This window comes from Oratosquilla oratoria, unplaced genomic scaffold, assembly GCF_046742065.1.
Source record: "Oratosquilla oratoria isolate Oo_2021 unplaced genomic scaffold, ASM4674206v1 SCAFFOLD298, whole genome shotgun sequence".
Taxonomy (NCBI): Eukaryota; Metazoa; Arthropoda; class Malacostraca; order Stomatopoda; family Squillidae; genus Oratosquilla; species Oratosquilla oratoria.
Window position 1 is genome coordinate 62,610 of NW_027467649.1, and position 24,478 is coordinate 87,087.

The 24,478-nt window shown below is 38.1% G+C and overlaps 1 protein-coding gene across 1 annotated transcript in view; it reads left to right on the forward strand.

Annotated features, from left to right (window-relative positions):
- The first annotated feature begins 234 nt into the window (after nucleotides 1-234).
- LOC143023060 (cysteine-rich protein 2-binding protein-like) overlaps nucleotides 235-24,478 on the forward strand; it is a 53,116-nt gene continuing 28,872 nt past the window's right edge. The window contains exons 1-3 of the mRNA XM_076181536.1: nucleotides 235-458; nucleotides 22,609-22,746; nucleotides 22,933-23,146. Coding sequence (XP_076037651.1) covers nucleotides 418-458; nucleotides 22,609-22,746; nucleotides 22,933-23,146 — 393 coding nt within the window. The 5' untranslated portion in view covers nucleotides 235-417. The remainder of the gene's footprint in view (nucleotides 459-22,608; nucleotides 22,747-22,932; nucleotides 23,147-24,478) is intronic.

Consider the following 24,478-nt stretch of genomic DNA (forward strand, 5'->3'; position numbering starts at 1 on the left):
ACCATTACTTACTGAGAAATTTCCATTGATATAATTCTTTTAATTTTCAGAATTGTTTTTGAAAAGAACCCCATAAGAAACAAGTGGTTGTAAAGTGAAATAAAATGTCTGATGTAAGTACATAATCTTGCATGTGAAGATATTGTTTGAACAAGTTTCATGTTGATAACTTGGAAGTGAATTCCATTAATTTTGCTGTCCTTTAAGTATTTATTTATTTACTTGCAGATATTTATACTTAATTATAGTCTGGGTCCTTGCATATATTGTACATCCAACAACAGCAGATCTCCTGATGAACTATTATGCTGTGGGAAGTGCCGAAGACTGGCACATAGCAAATGTCTACGATCTGGTCTACCACCTGGGCAGATAGAAGGAGATAATTTCTTTGAATTTATATGTCAAACCTGTGCCATGGTCGACACAGATATTGTACGCAGAGCAAATCTGTCAATGTAAGTGCAGATATCACTAACACCAAGAAAATATTAATTTTGTTACTTATTTGTTATATTAATAATGTTTTGATAATGAATATTATTTAACTTCTTTTATATGTGTGTATTTAGCTAGTATTTACCTAGTTGTATTATACGGGAAGGGAAGCTATGCTCGTAGTGACCTGTCTTTGTATCTTACAACATCTAGTTTGTACCTAAATTCTTGTATGGTGTTAGCACACACTGTTGTTTCATCCAATTTGTTCCAGACATCCACCACTCTGTGGATTTTTTTTTTCCCAGATCTCTTCTATAACTATCCTTTTTGAGTTTCTTTTCATGTCCCCTTGTTTTTCTCTTACCCCACTTTAATAAGTCTTCTCTGTCAAAGACTTCCATGCCTTTCATGATTCTGTAAATGGCCAATTGATCTCCACTTTCTCTTCTTTGTTCCAGGGTTGGTAGTTCCAGTTTAGACAGTCTTTGTTCATATGTCAATTTTGAAAGAGTTGGTGGCATCCTTGTCATTGCTCTTTGGATTCTTTCTAATTTCCTTGTATTCTTTTTTGTACTGGGCATCCATATTGTCACAGCATACCACAGTCTTGGTATTACCAGTGTGACTAGGATTTTTTTTTACCATTACTTCAGCCAAATAATTAAAAGCCACCTTTATTGATCTTAGTAAATTGTAGGTTTCTCAGACTATTTTGTTTATATGCTTTTTTGTGGAGATGTCTTAGGTGATGATTACTCCTTGGTCCTTTTCAGAACTTTCTTTAATTCCTTTTTACTGATCTTATATTATCCTGATATTCTTTTTTTTTTTTACCTTTTTCCAAACTCCATTATACTATACTTCTTAATGTTGAAGTTCACTTCCCACTTTTGGCTCCATTCCTAGACCTTTTCCAGGTTTCACTGTAGTGATTTACAGTTTTTTTCTGTACTATCTTTAGTAGTTTTGCATCATTTGCAAAGAAGTTTATATAACATTCTACACCTTTATACATGTCATTTATATATATAGCAAACATTATTGGAGCCAATACTGAACCCTGTGGGACTCAACTTATCATTTCTTCCCAGATCAAGTTTTTATCTCTAAGCACCACTCATTTTTTCTCCCATGCAAAAAATATTCCATCCATTTCAATAATTTTCCTTGTACACCTGTTGTTTTGAGTTTTCTCAATAATTTTTTGTGTGAAACTTTATTAAACTCCTTTTGTAATTCCAGGAAGACACAGTCTACCCATCTGTCCCTTGCATTATATCAATTAACCTTGAATAAAAACAAAGTTTGTAGCACATGATCTTCCCTGTCTAAAACAGAATTGTTTTGGATTTACAAAGTATTACAAAGGCGTAGCATGCTGACAGGAGACCTTTTGGTCCATAACTAGTTTGGATGCATATTTTTTTTATAATGATAATATAAATAAAAATTATAGTAATATGAATAATAATGAATAAAATAAATGCATAGGTATAATTAAATACTAAACAAACAGGTAAATAGTAAATAATAAATTGACAGATAAGTAGTAATAAATGAAAATCAAGTAAATAATACATATACCAAAGGCTTTTTTTTTCCTTATAAGGGAGGTAGCCAAAAATCAAAGGCATAAAAACCACTCCCACCCATTCCATCCCTAATACACTCCACTCCCCTCCACCCTCTTCTCTCCCTCTTATCTTGGCACCTCCTGGATGATAAGTCATCCCAGCATCTTGCCCACTGCCCTGGGTCAGAAGCAGTGTCACAAGTCTTTCTTCATTCATTCTTTCCATGTGTCCAGACCATTCCAATACTCTTTCCACCCTATCTCCCAACTCCCTTTCCACCCCCGTTCTCCTCCTCACAGCGAAAAAAATACACGGGAGCGACGAGCGATTTCGCTTGGGAAAGTTCCAATGTCGCTCTCGCAAATCCAATAACAGGAGCGATCCCCCACAAAAATATTGCTCCCGCGGCAAGATTCAACGTTTTTCATGCATTATCCATCATTTGGCAATCCCTGAATCCCATCACCATTGATGAAAAGATCAGAGCAAACACAACTTATCCGTGATCAATCATTGCATTATCAATCGATATCGTAAATGCAACGCATTTATTTTTTTGATGTACAGACGCTCCTCAACTTACGTTTTAGTTACGTTCAGAACGGCCGAACGTAATGTGAAAATGAACGTAAGTTGTTACTGTACGTTCCAGTAATGTATGACCGTTCATACTGTACTATACATCCATAAATTCTATTACCGTACCTTATAAAACACCCCTAAATCATTAATTATAAATATAACATTGTAGAATAATAACATTAATTTCAAACAAATTAAATTCAAGCAACATAAAGTGAGATGGTGGAGGAGAAGGAGGAAGGGGAGGGAGAGGAGGAGGAGGCAAGGCACGTTCAGTCTGTCGTTTGTGCCATGTAAACAATGGATGCAGCGTCATGCGTAAGTATCGTTTGAACATCTCGTACTACGGAGAGCGTGCTAAAATAAAAAATTCACTATTTTTCTTTTTTTTTTACAGTCAGTTCAAACGTAAAATAAAAAAAACGTAAAACGAATGAATGTAAGTAGAGGAGCGTCTGTACGTACGTATGTGTACACGGTATAGCTGCTAGAGTTCAATGGGTTACCAAGCCTAGCTTCGTACCAGCTGCATGCACGCGTATACTAGTACATGTTGACTAGACTCTACACAACTATCGTGCTACATAATGTCGCTAGTTGCGAATTGCATGGTACCTGTATGCAAGGAAGTTCATTGGTTGCATGCAGCTAGCTGCCCAATCAACGCGCTGACTACATGTACAATGCACCATACCCAATACCACATCACCGCATGCATACGTACACTGTACATATACAAACTCACCCCAGGCCTAGGAGGGAAACTGTGAAATCCCATTTATAACTTCCTCGCGTATTTATGGGAAAACAAAATAGAATCAAATGTTTGGTTAGTAATTAAAAGTAATTAAATTTAAGTACAAATATGAACATTTGATAATTATATATATACATGGCTCTGGAAGTATCAAAACTGGCTCTGGTAATTAAAAAAATGGCTCTGGTGAAATTAAAAAAAAAAAATGAAAAATGGCTCTGGAAAAATAAAAAGTATTTTTTTCCCTGCCTCCTCACCTCATTTCTCACTCTTTCCAGCCTAGTAACCCCTATCATACTTCTCAGACACCTTATCTCAAACACATTCAAACTCCTCTCTTCCTCTGTTATGTTCCATGTTTCTGCCCCATACAGTGCTGTCGGCACAATCACTCCTTCATACAATCTCCTCTTAGCATCCATTCCCAAATGTCTATTTCTCATAACACTTTTTAATCCACCCACCAAGGCATTTACTCGCTTCTCTCAATCTACATTCTACCTCCACCTCCACTCTTCCCTTTCCTGCCACATTCGTATCCAAGTATCTAAAACTATCCAATTCCTCCAGTTTATCTCCCTTAATACTCACTTCCAGTCTGCTGCCACTTTCACCCCTTGTACATCTCATCACCTTACTTTTACCCACATTTATCTTCAACTTCTTTTACACACTCTTCCAAACTCTCACTAACTTCCTTAATCCCTCCTCTGATCCTGCTACAATTGTGTGCAGTGTTGTCTGCAAACAACAGCAGCCTCACCTCCCACTTTTCTCCATTTTCTTTAACCACCTCCAATCCCTAACCCACCACCCTTGCATCTACCTCTTGCACCACCCCATCCATGTATAGATTGAACAGCCAATGGCAGTCATTACAGCATCTTGCTTAGGTGTTTAAACGAATCTTAAAGCTTTGAACTAAACTACATTGCATTGCCTCTGCAGGAAGTTTATTCCATTCATTAACTACATGGTTGGCAAAGTTGTTTCTACCCATTTCCAAATTAAATCTATTTCCTGACAGTTTGAGACAATTATTTCTTGTCAGATTCTCATTCAGTGTAAAAATTTTGTCACATATGATGGCAATTCCCTTTAGAATCTTTAACCATTTCCATACGGTGAGGCCTACATAGGCGGCATGAGGAGCAAGTGGGTACTCGTTGTTGCCGACGTTGCCATCTTGATTATATTTATTGTAGTCGTACCTACGTAATTTTCATTCTCTAAACTGGCTTCATCAGTTTTCTATGGTTATCAAAATACACGGGTGAAAGAGAACGAATGATTGAGCACTGACTTTATTTTTTATAATGCGATTATTATGACGCAACATCGCATGTCGGGCAGCTAATGCTGCCAGATGTGCGATGTGCCCCGTAGTGAAGAGGTTAAAGACCTGTATAAAGTCGCCTCTGAGTCTATGTTTTTTTTTTTTTTTTTTTTTTAGGAAAATAGATTCATATGTTTTAGTTGATTATTGTATGATTTATTTTGATATTTGGAATCAGTGTTATGGCTCGCCATTGTACTTTTTCCATGGTGACCATACAGAAAGAGCATATTCCAAATGTGGATGAACTGACGATTGCTTGTATATAAGAGATGGACTTTTGAAGTCAAAAGATCATGCAATCAGTCCTAGAATCTTATTTGCTTTCTCAGAGGCTGAAATACATTGCTTAGATGATTTGGGATCGTTACTGATAATTATGCCGAGATCCTTTTCACTATCCACTTATGTTAAAAATTTTCCAAATGACTTGTAATTGTACTTACTGTTATTTTTACCAATGTGCATAACCTTGCATTTACTTGTGTTAAATTCATTAGCTACTTTTCAGACGATGTAATTTATCTAAATATTATTGAATATCTAATTGATTTAAGTGATCATTTGCCATTCCACACAATTTTGTATCATCAGCAAATTTGGAGACAATTGATTTCAGTCTGTGGTCTATATCATTTATATACACAATGAAATAGAAGTGGCCCAAGAACAGAACCCTGAGGAACACCACTTATAACATTTTTCCATCTATAAGTTTTGCCATTTAAAACAACTCCCTGTTTTCAATCATTCAACCAATTTCTAGTCCAACTTAATAGGCTACCATTTACTCTGTGTGAAGCTAATTTAGTAAGTAGCCTTTTGTGGGGGACAATATCAAAAGCTTTTGCAAAGTCTAGATATATTAAATCTATATTGTTTCTTTTGTCATAATTCAAGATGACTGTGTTGTAGAATTTGAGTAAGTTAGTCACACAATGTTTCTGCCTGAATCCATGTTGGCTATCATTTATCAAACAGTTACTTTCTAAATGATGTTTGATAGCATCTGTGATGATAGTTTTGATAATTTTTCCTACAACTGAAGTCAAGCTTATAGGCCTGTAGTTATTTTGTTTCTTTTTGTCACCTCTTTTGAATATGGGAGTAATGTTAGCTAGTTTCCATTCTCTTGGGGCATCTCCGGATATGATAGGTTTCTTGAATATAATTTCTAATGATTCAGCAATCTCAGTTTTCATTTCCTTTAAGATTCTTGGATGCCAGCCATCAGGCCCTGGTGTTTAATTAATTCTGAGTTTCTCTATACACCTTTTAATTTTTTCTTTTGTTATATTTACTGTAGTAAGTTCACCCTAGATTTTTCACAGGTTTGGAGTTCACTTTGAGGTGTTTCATTTGTGAATACTGAGCTAAAATAGTTTAAAATATCACACATTCCTTCATTTGAATATTCAAGTTGACCGTCAGCAGATGATAGAGGGTCAGTGTGATTCCTAATAACCTTTATATCTCTAATGTAACTATAGAATTCTTTGGAATTCTTTTTGGATTTATCAGCAACATTCATTTTGTATTTTTTTAAATCTGTATTATAACATAACTTTGATAGTCATTAGGTCCCAAGCACTTGTATTTCTCATAAGCCTATCTCTTTTTAGCAATACTTTTTTCAGTTTCTTTGTCAAACCATTTTAGGTAAGCCTGATTTGGGGGAGGCATCAGTTCTTAAATGGGATGTAAGTATGAACCATCTTAGGAAGTGTATTTTAAAATATTTTCCATATCTGATCTACAGATCTTTCACTTAATTTTGCCTCCCAGTCTGTAAGCTGAAGTTCCTGAAGTATTCATATGAACTGAGCTTTACTAAAATTGGGTATTTTAGATACACAAGTATCTATTCTAAAAGTTTAGCAGTTTGAATCTAAGTTTGGAAAGAAATTAAGAGAGGAAGAGGAGGCGAATCAAGTAGAGAAGAAAAGGTAAAAGGTGCAGATGGTGAGATGGTAATGGGAGAGAAGGCAGTAAGAGGAAGATAGGCAGAGATTTTAGGGAGTTGTTAAATGTGAAGGAGGATAGGGAGGGAAAGATATTTGCAGTGGGAAGTGCTAAGAAAATGACAGTGATGAATAAGGAAAATGGAGGAGAAATAAGGAAGGATGAAGTGAAGGCAGTCGTTAAGATGATGAGAGCAGGTAAGGCACCTGGGTTGGATGGATGCCATGCAGAATGTCTATAAAAAAAAAGGAGGTACAGTGATAGTGGACTGGCTGGTGAGGTTATTTAATGTTTGTTGAAGAGAGGGTAGAGTGCCAGAGGACTGGAGGAATGCCTTTATAGTTCCACTTTACAAGGGAAAAGGGGACAAGTGTGAGTGTAGTAGTTTCAGATGGAAGCTTGTTAAGTATAGTTGGGAAGGCTTATGGGAGGATCTTGATTGAGAGAATTAGGAGAGGAACAGAGGGAGTAATTGGTGAGGAACAGTGTGGATTTAGGACAGGTAGAGTTTGTGTAGATCAGATTTTTGTGGTAAGACAGATATGTGAGAAAGCTATAGGAAAAGGCAAGGATGTTTTTTGGGCATTTATGGATTTGGAAAAGGCTTATGACAGGGTAGACAGAAAGGCACTGTGGGAGGTTTTTGCAGATATACGGGATAGGAGGAAAGCTTTTAGGAGCTGTCAGGAGTTTTTACGAGAGTAGTAAAGCATGTGTCAGGATTAGAAATGGAAAGAGTGAGTGGTTTGAGGTAAAGGTGGGACTTCGTCAGGGATGTGTTATGTCACTCTGGCTGTTCAACTTATACATGGATGGGGTGGTGTGAGAGGTAAATGCAAGGGTGGTGGGTCAGGGATCAGAGATTTTTAAAGAAAATGGAGAAAGGGGAGGTGAGCCAGCTGTTGTTTGCGGATGACACTGTGCTTGTAGCAGGATCAGAGGAGGGATTAAGGAAGTTGGTGACAGGGTTTGGGAGTGTGTGAAAGAAGAATGTTGAAGATAAATGTGGGTAAAAGTAAGGTGATGAGATGTACAAGGGGTGAAAGTGGCAGCAGACTGGAAGTGAGCATTAACCCCTTCCATACAGTGCCGCATACGTAGGCGTCATGAGGAGCAAGTGGATACGCGAGGCTGCCATATCGGCGTCTTTTTATATTTATTGTAGTTGCCCCTCCGTACTGACATACTCTCTAAACTGAATGTAATCACATTTTCTATGGTTATCAAAATTCACGGGTGAAAGAGAGAACGATCGATATAAGCGGTGACTATATTTTATGATGCGAGTATTATTACGACACGTCGTACGGCTGGCATTGGCTGCTGCCCGCGAGATTTAAGGCCCGTACTGAAGAGGTTAAGGGGGATAAACTGGAGGAATTGGATAGTTTTAGATACTTGGGTGCAAATGTGGTAGGAAAGGGAAGAGAGGAGGTGGAGGTAGAATGTAGATTGAAAGAAGCAAGTAAATGACTTGGTGGAATAAAAAGTGTAATGAGAAATAGACATTAATGGATGCTAAAAGGAGATTGTATGAAGGAGTGATTGTGCCAACAGCACTGTATGGGGCAGAAACATGGAATATAAGAGAGAAGGAGTTTGAATGTGTTTGAGATAAGGTGTCTGAGAAGTATGATGGGGGTTACTAGGCTAGAGTGAGAAATGAGGAGGTGAGGAGGAGAACGGGGGTGGAAAGGGAGTTGGGAGATAGGGTGGATGAAAGAGTATTAGGATGGTTTGGACACATGGAATATAAGAGAGGAAGAGAGAAGGAGTTTGAATGTGTTTGAGATAAGGTGTCTGAGAAGTATGATGGGGTTTACTAGGCTGGATAGAATGAGAAATGAGGAGGTGAGGAGGAGAACAGGGGTGGTAAGGGAGTTGGGAGATATGGTGGATGAAAGAGTATTGGGAGGGTTTGGACACATGGAAAGAATGAGTGAAGAAAGACTAGTAAAAGAGGTATGAAAGGGAGATATGGAGGGAGTGAACATGAGGGGGCGACCTAGGATGAGATGGATGGATGTGGTGAAAGGGGCTTCTATTGAATAAGGATGGGAGAGGACAGAAGACAGGGGTGAATGGAACATGGTTGTATATGGATGATGTTGTGATGCATGAGGTGGAATGGGTAGGGGGTTGGGGGGTGAGGTAGTATGTGTGAGAAGAATTTGATGCAGCCCGAAGGGATTTCTCCCCGTCTTCTCCTTTTCTGCATGAGGGGACGGAGAGGGGGGGGTCGCTGATTTAATGAAGCAGCCTTGCTGTGAATGTGCTGTGTCTTGTGACACTGCTTCTGACCCAGGGCAGTGGAGAAGCTACAGAGATGACCCGTCATCCAGGAGGTGCCAAGATAAGAGGGAGGGAAGAGGGTGGAGGGGAGTGGAGTGTATTGGGGATGGAATGGGTGGGAATGATTTTTATGCCTTTGTTTTTTGGCTACCTCCCTTGTAAGGGGGAAAAAGCCCTTGGTATATGTATGTATGTATGTATGAATCTAAGTTGTGATCACTATTTGCAATAGTTTCACTAACTTCTACATTGGTTATCATGCTTTTACAGATAGTGATCAATAGATCAATTAAGTTTCCATGTCTTCTGGGCTCTTTTACATGCTGAACTAAATAATTGTCACCAAGGAAATCTATCAAGCGACTACCTATATGGCCATTTTCAAGGGTCATCCAATCAATGTCAGTAAAATTGAAATCACCCATTATCAATAAGTCCCGGTTGCAGAAACTATACAGTTCTTGAAACAACAGTTTGTCACCTGCTAATGATAATGTTTTTGGCCTATATATTACACCTTCATTCATTTTTTGTCTGTTTGTGTTAATTCTACCCACAAACTATAATACGCATCCTGTTTCACTTTCTCTAAAACACAGGCGACATTGCTTTTAACATACAACAGAATACCCCCACCTTTCTTATGGTTTCTATCCTGATGAAAGTGTTTAAATCCCACAATATTTAATTCAGCTTCAAGCTCTTTACCATTAAACCATGTCTTGGTTATTCCTATCATATTGAGACATACGCCTGTATTTCTTGGAATTTATTCCTAATACTACAAGCATTAAAGTACATGGTATTAAGAAACTCATGATTATTTATTTTAGACACTTTTGTATTTCAACATCATGCCTTATATTATAATTTTGTTCTTTATTAACACCTTGCTCTATATTGACATTTGGTTCTTCATTGACATTCAGTGCCTCATGGACATCTGGTCCCTCACGGTCATTCGATCTCTTTTGTATACCTTGCACTCCTATGTCACCAAGTTCCACACCGGCCATCCATCGTTCATTGACATTCTGTCTGGCATCCCTTCTTAAAATTATATTCTATCCTCCACTGACATATCCTACTGTGATATTTTGTCCGCCACTATCATTACATAACATGATATTTTGTCCTCCATTATCATTATATCCCATCATGATAATCTGTCCTCCATTATCATTACATCCCATCATATTTTGTCTTTTTGACATTACATCCTAATGTAATATTTCATGCTCTACCGACATTATCTCCTAAAATGATATTTTGTCCTACACTGATATATTGCTCTACGTTATTGCTATACCCCACTCTGTTTTCCCTAATACACTCTTATTTCCCCTTCCCTTTGAGTTTCTACCCAAAAAAAGGAAATAGTTCATTACAAAATCCCACAATGAGGTTTGTAAGAACATCTTTGCCTCTGCAAGTAAGGTGGATCTTCTCAGAAGCATAAAGGTCATTGTGCCTGGAAAAGAGATACCAAGGATCAAGAAAGTGTTATCCTAGTTGCGTGCACAATTGTGATATCCTCTCATTGATCCCTATGGCTCTACTGTTCCAATATGAGCCAGTATAGATCCTCAGAAGGATCCCACAGACTACGCGATGGCTCCCACACTCCTTCATCTCCTGAAGAAGGACCTTGTAATTTGAAACAAGTTCCTCTGATCTCACCCTATCCACATCATTACTTCCTGTATAAACAGTCGTAATCGTGTTTATCTGCCTTTGTTCCCTGATGGTCTGGGCACAATCAGTGATCCCACAGCCCAGTCAACATACAAGCTCGCAATGCCATTTAGTCTTCTGCTGCAGGATGTCATCATAGCCTCCCACCATGGAGTCCCCCACCACCAAGAGTTCCTGATTTTCAGCCACCTCATCCCCCAGCAGAGCAAAATAATTGGCTAGAGCCAGTGGTTGCTCTATGGGGCACCCGCATTCTGAATGCGGGCTCAACAAATGGGACTCCACAGAGTGCCATTTGCTCATGGCAGTGGCAGAAGTGGAAGAGGTATTTACCTATTTACCTAGTTGTATTTTGCGGGAAGGGGAGCTACGCTTGTGGTGCCCCGCCTTTGTATCTCGCAGTGTCTAGTTTGCTGTTAAACTCATGAATGGTTTTTGCACACACTATTTAATTGTCCAGTTTGTTCCAAGTGTCCACCACTCTATGTGGAAAACGGTTTTTCTTCAAATCTCTTCTGTAGCTATATTTTTTTTATTTTCTTTCCATGCCCTCTTGTGCTTCTCTTGTCCCAGTTTAACAAGTCCTCCCTATCAAGTATTTCTGTGCCCTTCATGATTCTGTAGATGGTCAGTAGATCACCTCTCTTCTTTGCTCCAGAGTCAGTAACTCTAGTTTAGCTAATCTCTCCTCATATGACAAGTTTGTAAGTGCAGGTGCCATTTTTGTGGCTGCTCTCTGGACTCTTTCTATTTTCTTTATATTCTTTTTGGTACTGGGTGACCACAGTGTCACCGCATATTCTAGTCTAGGTCTTATCAGTGTGACCAATATTTTTTTATCATTTCTTCATCCAAATATGTAAATGCCACTTTTATTGATCTTAGCAAGTTGTAGGATTCTCCAACAATTTTGTTTATCTGTTTATCATAGGACTAGTCGTTTGAGATAATTACACCCAAATCTTTTTCGGATCTCTCCTTCTTTACCTCCTTGGTTCCAATTTTATATTGTCCTGATATTCTATTTTTGCTTTTTCCAAAATCCATTGTGCTACACTTGTTAATATTGAAGTCCACTTCCCATTTCTGACTCCAGTTCCATACCTTATTCAGGTCTTCCTGCGGTGATTCACAATCCTTTTCAGTTTTTACTTTCCTTAACAGTTTGGCATCGTCTGGAAAGAAGCTCATGTAACATTTCACATCATCATCCATGTCATTCACATAAATAGCAAACATTATTGGAGCCAATACAGATCCTTGCAGTACTCCACTGATCACCTCTTTCCAACCTGAATATTTTTCTCTGAGCACTACTCTCATCTTTCTACCAATCAAGAAGTCCTCCATCCATTTAAGTAGTTTCCCTTGTATCCCTCCTATATGTTCCATTTTTTTTTAAATAATTTTTTGTGTGGTACTTTGTCAAAAGCTTTTTGTAAGTCCAGGAAGGTACAATCAGCCCATCTATTCCTTTCTTGCACTATATCTATTAATCTTGAGTAGAAACATATCAAGTTTGTGGTACATGATCTTCCTTGTCTGAACCCAAGTTGTCTTGGGTTTATTATATTATTATCTTCCAGGTGTTTTACCTATCTATTCTTGATGATTTTCTCACAAATTTTGGCTATAGTGCTTGTTAGTGAGACTGGCCTGTAGTTAGTTGGTTCTTCCTTGTTTCCTCCTTTATATATTGGTACAATGTTAGCATTTTTCCAGTCTTTTGGTAATTTCCTTCTTTGAGTGAGGAACTTGTTATGTATTTTGTCCATTAGTTCTTCTTTGCATTCTTTTAGAATCCAATTTGCAATTCCATCCAGGCCATGTGATTTCCTGACGTCAAGGTTTGATAGATGTTCCAATATTTCTTTTTGTGTAATTGTTATCTCACTCATGGGGGAAGATCGCCTTTCATTACCTTCGTCCCAATATTGTGCTTTCTTTCTCATGAAGACAGATTTGAAGTGATTATTCATGACTTTGGCCATTTCTAATTCTTCTGTATTCTATATTCCCTTGGCGTAGTTTTGCCATTTCCTGTTTGTTTTTAAGTTTACCATTCATGTATCGATAGAATAGCTTGGGTTGCTCTTTGTATTTATCTATAATATCCTTTTCATGGTTCCTTTTTTCCTCTTTTCTCACTTTAACATACTCATTTCTATAGATTAAACTTGCCATTTTCCAGGTTTTTTTTATCTTTTCTCCATCTTTTCCAAGCTCTGTCCCTTCAATCTTTTGCTGCACTGCATCTGTTGTTGAACCAGCATTTAATGTACACTCTCTCTCGCTTCTGTCTTGGTACATGCCTATTCACCCCTTCATTGTAATTATCCATCAATATATCCCATTTCTCTTCCACTTTTGTCTCTTCCATGTAAAATTTTTCCCAGTTTGCATTCTGGAAGAATTTCTTTAGTTTTGCAAAGTCCATTTTGTTGTACATCAATCTTCCCTTCCTATGCTTTTCATTTCTCTCCATGTATATTTCTTCCTTTATTTTAGTCTCAGTGAGTATATGGTCACTCTTTTCAATTGGTGTCTTGTATTGGATTTTATCCACAATTTCAGGTTTTGTTGTAAGTATTAAATCTAGTTTTGATGGCTCATTTTTTCTGTATCTGTTGTTTTCACTGACCCACTGAATCATTGTATATTCCATGGTCATATCCAGCAGTACATTACCCCACAAATCTCCTCTCACTGTCATGTTCTCCCAACAAATTTCTTTGCAACTGAAGTCCCCCATAATTACCAGATTACCCCTGCCCATTAGTATCTCATTTAATGATTGCCTTGTATCTTCTAGCATTTTTGTATGCTCGTTCTCTTTCCAAGTGTTCATTTTTGGGGGGCACATAAGTCATCACAATTTTTGTCACATTTAAGTTTTTCTAGGCCAAGAAATTCCTCCTCCCTGTTTCTTGTCTCTGTTTTTAATCCAATAATTGTATAGTCCATGTCCAACATCAATGGATGGTATTTCACCCCTTAGTTTAGTCTCCACAATTCCCATTATGTCTGATTATTCTTTTAACAGGTAATCATTAAGTTCATTCAGTCCTGAAATTAATCCGTTGATGTTGGTGTAGGCCACTTTCAATTTTCTTCTTTCTCCATTTTTTTTTGTCTTTGGTTTGCCCATTCTGATGTACCATTTCCTCAGTCTCATGTCAATTACTCTCCAATAGAATTCCTCACTTTCTGTCTGTTCTCTTCGTGTTTTTTTCCCTTGCTTCATCTCTTAGTGTCTTTTCTTTTTCTTATTCCTCAATACTCATTTCTCTTTTTAACTTATCTTATTGTACTTTTCACTCCTTGCCAAGTTACCTACTTTTTCAAATATGTCTTATACTACCATTTGTGATCTTTGTTTTATCTTTAGTGGTCGATTTCTATCCTAAGAATAGTGACCAATTCTATATGCATCATCTATGTCTTCCCGTGCATCTTGGTCTCCATCCTGAATTTCTTTTAGGATTACTATTGCTGTCTCTCTTCTTTTTCGCTCATGTACCTCGCCAGACCATGTTTTTCTTTTAGTACATATACCACAATACATTTTTTCCTATCCACTGTGTCTCTGACCCAATTTGCTTTTTCATTAATTACTTGGATAATTGTGTCTTTTGTATTTTCCTGCATTTGTTGTTGGACTATTTCTTTGAAAACAATTTCTTTATTTTGAATGTTTTTCTCCCATTTCTTAATCTTTTGGATACTTTTCTCACCTAAGTTCTCTTCGATTTTTTCAGTCATTTCTTGTATTTTTGTTGTTTACCTCTTTTTTTAAGTTTTTGCTATTAGTAGTATCATTAATTCTCTTCATTATCACTCTTCAGCTCTCTTATATCATTTTTCATTTCCATAATCTCATTTCTTAGATCCAAGTTTTCCTGAGGTTAGAAATCTCAAACCGTATCCTGTTTTTGCTAATTTTCCTTTCCATCTCTAAGATTCAACTTAAACTCCTTCTTTCGTACTTACTGAATCCAGAAAAAGCATCGTTGTGATATTCCCATGTGGCTGCTGGAGTCTTGTAAAGTTTGTTTATATCAGGGTTCGGCATGGCATCACTAGATGGCTCTGATTCTCAGTTGTTGCTCAAGTCAGACTTTTTCGTTATTTTCCTTCATTTTTTGCTAATTGCGACTTAATACATTTAACTAGAACTGCAGAGAGATAATTATGGACACCCACGATTTCTCTCTCATACAATACAAACCAGGTTTTCTTTTTCATTGTTTATCCTCTTCTTTGGGACCCAGCGACGAAGGTGTTGATGGCTCTGTGGTCGGCGTGTGTGGTACACTCTTTGGGTTGTGGGGAGGAGTCATGCTTTTCACAGAGTGCACTCTTGAGAAAACGATTTAGTATATTGTTCTCTTCCAGATGTTTAGTCCATCTACCCTGTCATAAGTAAAAGAACAAATACAAGCAGTGACCAAGAAAGTTGGATAAACAATAAAAGAGACAGATCTCCAAAAAAATTAAAAATCACTGGAAAGTGGAACAAGAAAACCAGAAAATAACTTTTAAATTGTACAGCCACAAGTGGAAGAGAATGCAAAAGAAACTGTAAGGAAAAAGAGAATTGGGTCAGAGACACAGTGAATAAAAAAATGCATAGTAAAAGTGCATAGTAGTTTATGGTATTAAAAACATAATGTAGCTAGATACCTAAGAGAAAAAGAGGAGAAAGAAATTGCAAAAGAAACTCTGAAAGAGTTACAAGAGGAGGGACAAGTAATGAAAAAAGAAATAGAAGTGCATAGAATGAGACTATACCCTAAAGAAGAAAAATAGACCATTAAAAATTAAACTAAGGTCATAAATGATAGAGGAAGTACTATCAAAACAGCAAAGTTGGCAAAAAAATGAAAAGTACAAAAAATGTATGAAAAAAAGCTATGAGGAAAAAGAACAGAGATTTTTTTTTTTTTTTTTTTTTTTTTTGAGTAATCTGAGGCTGAGAAAATGGTATAGAAAAAAAGGAAATGCAATAAACAAAAATGGAGGAGGAAAAGAAAAAAGAAAAATAATGTATACCAACATAGATGGCATGATTTCAGGACTAAACAAATTAAACGACTATCTAGAAGAGAAACTGGATATAATGGGAATTGTGGAGACAAAATTAAAAGGTCCACTACCACCAAATACTGTGGGACAAGGATTATACAACCATTGGATAAAAAATAGAAAGGAGAAACAGGGTGAAGGAGTCATGTTTATGACTAAGAAAGGCTTAAACGTGACAAAGATAACATACATACATACATATACCAAGGCTTTTTCCCCCTTACAAGGGAGGTAGCCAAAAAGGAAAAGGCATAAAATCATTTCCACTCATTCCATCCCTGAATACACTCCACACCCCTCCACCCTCCCTCTTATCTGAGCACCTCCTGAATGATGGGTCATCCCTGCACCTTGTCCACTGCCCTGGATCAGAAGCAGTGTCGCAAGACACAGCACATCCACAGAAAGGCCGCTTCATTAAATCGGCGACCCCCCCTCTCCGTCCCCCCATTGCATAAAAGGAGAGGACGGGGAGAAATCCCTTCAGGCTGCGTCAAATTTTGTTCACACATACTACCTCACCCCCCACCCCCGCCCATTCCGCCTCATGCAATCACAACATCATCCATATACAACCATTCTCCATTCACCCCTGTCTTCTGTCCTCTCCCGTCATTCCTCAACAGACATTCCCCTCTTCTCCAAAGCCCCCTTCACCCCATCCATCCACCTCATCCTAGGACGTCCCCTCATGTTCACTCCCTCCACATCTGCCTTCCATACCTCTTTTACTAGTCTTTCTTCACTCATTCTTTCCATGTGTCCAAACCATCCTAATACTCTTTCATCAACCCTATCTCCCAGCTCCTTTTCCACCCCTGTTCTCCTCCTCACCTCCTCATTTCTCACTCTATCTAGCCTAGTAACCCCCATCATACTTCTCAGACACCTCATCTCAAACACATTCAAACTCCTTCTCTCTTCCTCTCTTATGTTCCATGTTTCTGCCCCATACAGTGCTGTTGGCACAATCACTCCTTCATACAGTCTCCTCTTATCATCCATTCCCAAATGTCTATTCCTCATTACACTTTTTAATCCACCAAGTCATTTACTCGCTTCTCTCAATCTACATTCTACCTCCACCTTCACTCCACCTTTTCCTTCCACATTTGCACCCAAGTATCTAAAACTATCCACTTCCTCCAGTTGCTCTCCCTTAATGCTCATTTCCAGTCTACTGCCATTTTCACCCCTTGTACATCTCATCACCTTACTTTTACCCACAATTATCTTTAGCTTTCTTCTATCACATACTCTCCCAAACTCTGCCACCAACTTCCTCAATCCCTCCTCCGATCCTGCCACAAGCGCAGTGTCGTCCGCAAACAACAGCTGGCTCACCTCCCACTTTTCTCCATTTTCTTTAACCATCTCCAATCCCTTGCCCACTACCCTTGCATTTACCTCTGACACCACCCCATCCATGTATAAGTTGAACAGCCAGGGCGACATAACGCATCCCTGACGAAGTCCCACCTTTACCTCGAACCACTCACTCTTTCCATTTCCAATCCTGACACAAGCTCTACTACTCTCATAAAAACTCTTGACAGCTCCGAGAAGCTTTCCTCCTATCCCGTATATCTGCATAACCTCCCACAGTGTCTTTCTGTCTACCCTATCATAAGCCTTTTCCAGATCCATAAAAGCCCAAAAAACATCCTTCCCCTTTCCTATAGCTTTCTCACATATCTGTCTTACCACAAAGATCTGATCTACACAACCTCTACCTGTCCTAAATCCACCCTGTTCCTCACCAATTACTCCTTCTGTTCCTCTCCTAATCCTCTCAATCAAGATCCTCCCATAAGCCTTCCCAACTACACTTAACAAGCTAATCCCTCTGAAACTACTACACTCACACTTGTCCCCTTTTCCCTTGTAAAGTGGAACTATACAGGCACTCCTCCAGTCCTCCGGCAATCTACCCTCTCTTCAGCAAACATTAAATAACCTCACCAACCAGTCCACCATCACTGTACCTCCTTTTTTCAGACATTCCGCATGGCATCCATCCAGACCAGGTGCCTTACCTGCTTTCATCATCTTAACAACTGCCTTCACCTCATCCTTCCTTATTTCTCCTCCATTCTCCTCACTCATCACTCTCATTTTCTTCGCATTTCCCACTGCAGCTATCTTTCCTTCCCTATCCTCCTTCACATTTAGCAACTCCCTAAAATATTCTGCCCATCTTCCCCTTACTGCCTTCTCTTCCATTATCATTTCTCCATCTGCACCTTTTACCTTTTCTTCTCTACTTGATTCGCCTCCTCTTCCTCTCTTAATTTCTTTCCAAAACATCTTTTTATTACTTTCAAAATTTTCTGTCATACTCTTACCCCATTTCACATCTGCTCTCCTCTTTGCAACCTTTACCTTTTGCTTTACTTCTCTTTTCTTTTCTTTGTACCTCTCATATGACTCCCTCGTCCTATTTTGTAACCAATCTGTGAAAGCTCGCTTCTTCTCTTCTACAACCTTCTTTGTTTCCTCATCCCACCATTCACTACCCTTTCTTTTATTTCCCCCTGTCCTTCTTGTTCCACACACCATCCTTGCACACTTTATGACTCCCTCCTTGAACCATCCCCATTCCTCCTCCACACCCAGCTCTACTCTATCCTTTACTCCCTCCCACTCCTCCTTCAGCTTCTTTCATTACTCCTTCTCCTTTTCCTTTTCATTCAAAGAGTTCATTCTAAGAACCTCCCTACCTTTTGTCCCTTTCCTCTTTCTCCATCTATCCTCCACTCTCAACTTACCTTCCACCAAAAAATGATCTGATATTCCCCCACCCTCTCCCCTTAGCACATGTACATCCTTAACTGTTCCTATCATAATCCTATTTACCACTACATAATCCATTAGCGCTCTATCTACCACACTTCCCTCCACCACCCTCTCCCATGTGTACTTATGCTTGACTTTCTTCCAAAACACTGTATTTGCTATCATCAACTCTCTTTCTAGACACATTTCCACCATCAACTCTCCACTACGATTCTTTCCTGGAACTCCACATTTCCCAACCACTCCATCGATTGGACCATTTCCTACCCTTTTGAATTCGTGTATAGTTCTGGCATTAACTGTTTCACTGTTCAATTTGTTCCAGACATCAATCATTCTGTGTGAGAAACTGTTCTTTTTCAGATCTCTTCTGTAGCTGTCTTTCTTTAGTTTCTTTGCATGTCCTCTTGTTTCTCTTTTGTCCCATTTTAATAGATCATCTCTATCAAGAACTTCCATTCCTTTCATAATTCTGAAAATGGTCAACAAATTGCCTCTCTCCCTTCTCTGCTCTAACATTGTCAGTTGTAAATTCTCCAATTTTTGTTTGTATGTCAAATTTGATAGTGTAGGTGCCATCTTAGTCGCCGCTCTTTGGATTCTTTCTAATTTCTTTGTGTTTTTCTTTGTGCTAGGTGCCCACATTGATATAGCATATTCTAGTTTCGGTCTTATCAATGTAACAATTAATTTCTTAGCCATCTCTTCATCCATGTGGTCGAATTCCACCTTCATTGATCTTAACAAATTGTGAGTCTCTCCAAATATCTTGTTTACATGTTTGTCTGGTGTCAAGTCACTTGAGATGATTATTCCTAGGTCCCTCTCTGAGTTAACTTTCTTTACTTCTTTGTCTCCAATCATATATTTTCCCGAAACTCTATTTTTGTCTTTTCCGAACTCCATCATGCTACCTTTCTTGATGTTGAAATTCAATTCGTATTTCTGACTCCATTCCCATACTTTATGTAGGTCATCTTGTAACAATCTGCAATCTTCTTCTGTTTTCACTCTCTTGAGCAATTTAGCATTGTCAGCAAAGAAATTCATGTAATAATTCACTCCTTTGTCCATATCAGTTTGAGATGAAATGGACTAGGCTAGATAGAGTGAGAAATGAGGAGGTGAGGAGGAGAACAGGAGTGGAAAGGGAGTTGTTGTTGTTGTTGTTGTCATTCCCTAGACTGTCTGTCCGAGCAGTCCCGTCTCCCCAAGGAATGCCATAGCCGAAACTGGGTTTTCCCACAAAGCCTTTATAGAGCGTATGTTGTGTTGTTTGCGTGCATGATTGTGTATAATGCAGTCTTCCATTATGTGTTGTATGGTATGGGGTGAAGTGTTACATCCTGGGCAGCTGTTCACAACGCGGTCATCCAGCCTCTTCTGGTAGCTTAGAAGTACTGGGTCTACGTCGTGGGACCACCCCCCAACCCCAAGAGTTGGGGGCCAAACGGCAGCAACCACCCCTGGCCATCAGCTCTATGCAGGTGGAAAGGGAGTTGGGAGATGGGGTTGATAAAAGAGTGTTAGGATGGTTTGGACACATGGAAAGAATGAGTGATGAAAGATTAGAGGTGGAAAGAGTGAACATGAAGGGGCGACCTAGGATGAGATGGATGAATGAAGTAAAAGGGGCATTGGGAAAGAGGGGAATGTCTGTTGAGGAAGGACAGGAGAGGACAGAAGATAGGAGTGAATGGAGAATGGTTGTATATGGATTATGCTGTGATGCATGTGGTGGGTGGGTGTGGGATGGGGGGTGAGGGAGTATGTATGAGAAATACACAGTTGACACAGCTCGAAGGGACTTCTCCCTGTCTTCTCCTTTTCTGCATGAGGGGATGGAGAGGGGGGTCACCAAATTAATGAGGCAGCCTTGCTGTGGATGTGCTGTGTCTTGCAACACAGCTTCTGACCCAGGGCATTGGACAAGTTGCAGAGATGACCCATCATCCAGGAGGTGCCAAGATAAGAGGGAGGGTAGAGGGGAGTGGAGTATGTAGGTGATGGAATGTGTGGGAGTGGTTTCTATGCCTTTGTCTTTTTGTATGTATTATTTCTTTCTGTGTCACTGTTGTTTCTTTCATTAGGGGGATCTTTCTCTCTGTCCTTCCTCCCAATTTTGTGAACTTTAAATTGTGAATACAGATTTAAAATGTTAGATTATAGTTTCAGCCATTTCTACATCATCTATGTGTTCATTATTTTCTTCACGCAGTTTCAATATTTTGTATTTGTCGTTTAGTTTATCATCTACATACCTGTAGAATATTGTAGGTTGGTCTTTACATTTTTCTATTATGTTTTATCATAGTTTCTTTTTTCTTCTCTGCACATTTTTACATATTTATTTCTTAGTTTGATGTATGTTTGCCTTTTTTTGTCTTTCCATATCTTCCAGGCTTTGTCTCTTCTGTCTTTAGCCTCACTACACTTTTTGTTATACCAACACTTTATGTATGCCCATTTTTGTTTTTTCTTTGATATTTATCTGTTCCCTCGTATTTTTCTTTTGACATGTTCCATTTGTCTTTCATAATTTTGTCTTCATTTAAAGTTTTTGCCTACTTAGCATTTTGAAAAAATTGTCTAAGTTTTTCAAAATATGTTTTATTGTACATTCTTCCTTTTCTATATTTCCCATTTCTTCTCACATCAATTTGTTCTTTTAGTTCAAACTCTGTTAGTATGTTGTCACTCTTCCCAATTGGTGTCTTTTATTCTGTTTTATCCACGATTTCAGGCTCTGATGTAAATAATAAATCTAATCTCGATGGTCCCTCACTGTTTCTATATCTGGTATTTTCCTTCACCCATTGAGTCAATGTGTATTCAATGGTCATATCCAGCAGAATATTTCCCCAAAGTTCCTCTTCACCTTTTACTGTCATTTCATCCCAACAAATTTCCTTTGAGTTAAAGTCACCCATAATTACTATGTTTCCTCCTTCTCTCATTAATTCAATTAATGCATTCTTTGTGTCTTCTAGTATTTTAGAATGATCACTATCTGTCCAAACCTGTGTTTTTGTGGGCACATATATTGCTGTAAATTTTCTACTTTTCATATTTCTGTTTTCAACTTTAATCATAATCAATTCCACATTATTTTTTTCCTGTTATCATTGTCACATTTAAACCTTTCTTAGTCAAAAACATGACTTCACCCTGTTTCTCTGTTCTATTTTTCATCCAACGGTTGTATTGACCTTGTCCCACAGTATTTGATGGTAGACCTTTAATTTTGTCTCCACAATTCCCATTATGTCTGGTTTCTCTATTAAAAGGTAGTCATTCAATTTGTTTAGGCCTGAAATCATACCATCTATGTATATGTTATTTTTTATTTTTTCTTCTCTTTTGGTTTGTTTCCTTTTTTTTTTTTTTTTTTTTTTTTTTAATGTACCATTTTCTCAGCCTCAGGTCCAGTAATCTCCAAAAAAAAAAAAAAAAAAAAAAAAAAATTTTTTAGTCTCCTTTCTTTTCTTTCTCAATTTCCTCATTGCTCATTCCCTTTTTTATCCATACATTTTTATAATTTTCACTATTTGCCAGCATTGCTGCTTTTGATAGTACCTCTTCAGCTATCATTTGAGTCCTTAGTTTGATTCTTAGTGGCCTATAGTGTTTTCCTCTAGAGTATTGTCTCATTCTATACACCTCAATTTCTTTGTGCAATTCTTGTCCCTCTTCTTGAACCTTTTTCAGAATTTCCTTTGCAATTTCTCTTCTTTTTCTTTTTGGTATTTGTACATATGTTTTTCTTTAATACCATAAACTGCAATGCACTTCTTTTGGTATTTGTACATATGTTTTTCTTTAATACCATAAACTGCAATGCACTTTTTTTTTTTATCCACTGTGTCTCTTACCAAGTTTTCCTTTTCTGTAATTACCCGTATTACCTTTTAGCATTTTCCTCTACCTGCTGTTGTACTATTTCTTTAAACCTTTGTATCTTCTTTTCTTTTCCATCTTTGTGAGGAGTTAAGACATAGACTTAGGAATGTTGGCTATTTATACCAGTGAGAGTAGTTACTTCCAGAGTAGTATTTCTGTAATTTTCTGTTTGATATTCTGGTTTTCAGAACACAGTTGCTACTCCTCACACTGTACAACCTTCATATGAAGAATCCTGCTGGACATAGAAAAGGATTCTTCCATTGGAAGCTGGATATTTACAAGTTTATTCTCCAGCACTGGAATGATCTCTTCGTGGACAAAAGGTAAGTTATTATCTTCTTTCTCATTGTATTGTTCTAGAAGCTGGATGCTAGAGAGAAGCTCAGTTTCGTTCTTCCTCAGGTCCTCTTAACATCCTGACCTCCATCATGGTGCTCAGTCATGACGGACGTGCTCTCTGTCTCCAGACCTCTCTACAGTGACTAATTCTGAACATTCTGATATTACAGACTGAAGAGGGAGGAACGTATTCGGGGTACTATATTGGCACACCTGTCATGTTACCCTCACTTCTTTGTTGGAGGACATGATTTGCTTAATGATGGAGGGTGGTACAAGTTGTGCCAAGTTTTACCTCCAGCTGTGCTCCTTCATCAGGAAGTTCAGAAGATAGATAGAAATACTAACCAAGGGGGACCCACTACTAAGAAAGCCAGATGTGAGGTAAGTGTTATGTATATATATTTTGACTAATTCAGTATTTTAGAAAGGATATTTTAGAAGGATATTTATGAAAGGAGCTGAGATGAGAGGGAAACAAGGGTGGTGGATGGGAGTGGATGGATGCCTTTTGACTTGGCTACCTCCCATATAAGGGGGAAAAAGCCTTTGGTGTGTGTGTGTGTGCATATATATATATATATATTTATATATATATATATATATATATATATATATATATATATATATATATATATATAAATATATAGATATATATGATTTGGATGATGGAGAACATAAACACAGGGGAAGGCACAGAACCCTAAACACTCAAACGTTTCGTTCACATAGAACTTCTTCAGAAGAAGTTCTACGTGAACAAACTGTTAGAGTGTTTAGGGTTCCGTGCCTTCCCCTGTGTTTATGTTCTCCATCATCCAAATCATTTGTCTAAATTACTTATGTATGTACAGGTAGTCGTCGACTTACGACTGAGTTCGGTTCCGACAGACAGGTCGTAAGTCGATCTGGACGCAAGTCGGATTTTATATATATACAGTATATATTACCCTTTATATATTATTTTTGTTACTGTATATATGTTTTGTATATTATATTTAACATACTGAAATAATCTTAGCATCTTTGAACTATGTTGTATAGTATTTTTAACCTTTTTATAATTTTATCTGATTTTCTTTGGGAAACGTAGCTTAGGCCTAAGCATACTGAATAAAAACCTATCATCTTTGACCTATGATATTAGATACTGTATTTTTCAAAATTTTTATTATTTTACCACCAGACTTTCTTAACCCCTTCCATACGGTGCCGCACACGTAGGCGTCATGGGGAGCGAGTGTATTCGCGAGGCTGCCATATCGGCGTCTTGATTATATTTATTGTAGTCGCCCCTCCATAATGACATTCTTTCTAATTCTTTTGTAATCGCATTTTCTATGGTTATCAAAATTCACGGGTGAAGAGAGAACGATCGATATAAGCGGTGACTATATTTTATGATGCGAGTATTAATACGACACGTCGTACGGCTGGCATTGGCTGCTGCCACCGAGATCTAAGTCCATGACGCCTACGTGTGCGGCACCGTATGGAAGGGGTTAAGGAAACGTATGCATACTGAATAAAATCGTATTATCTTTGAGCTACGTTCTTTAATATTCATTAACTTTTTATAATTTTTGTTAGGAAACGCAGCCTAGGCCTACGCATACTGAATAAAGTCCTGTCATCTTTGACCTACAACTACTTTTTTGTTTGTTAAATTAAAATCATTGCAAGGCACAATTAGGAAAATTTCTATTTCAAAACACA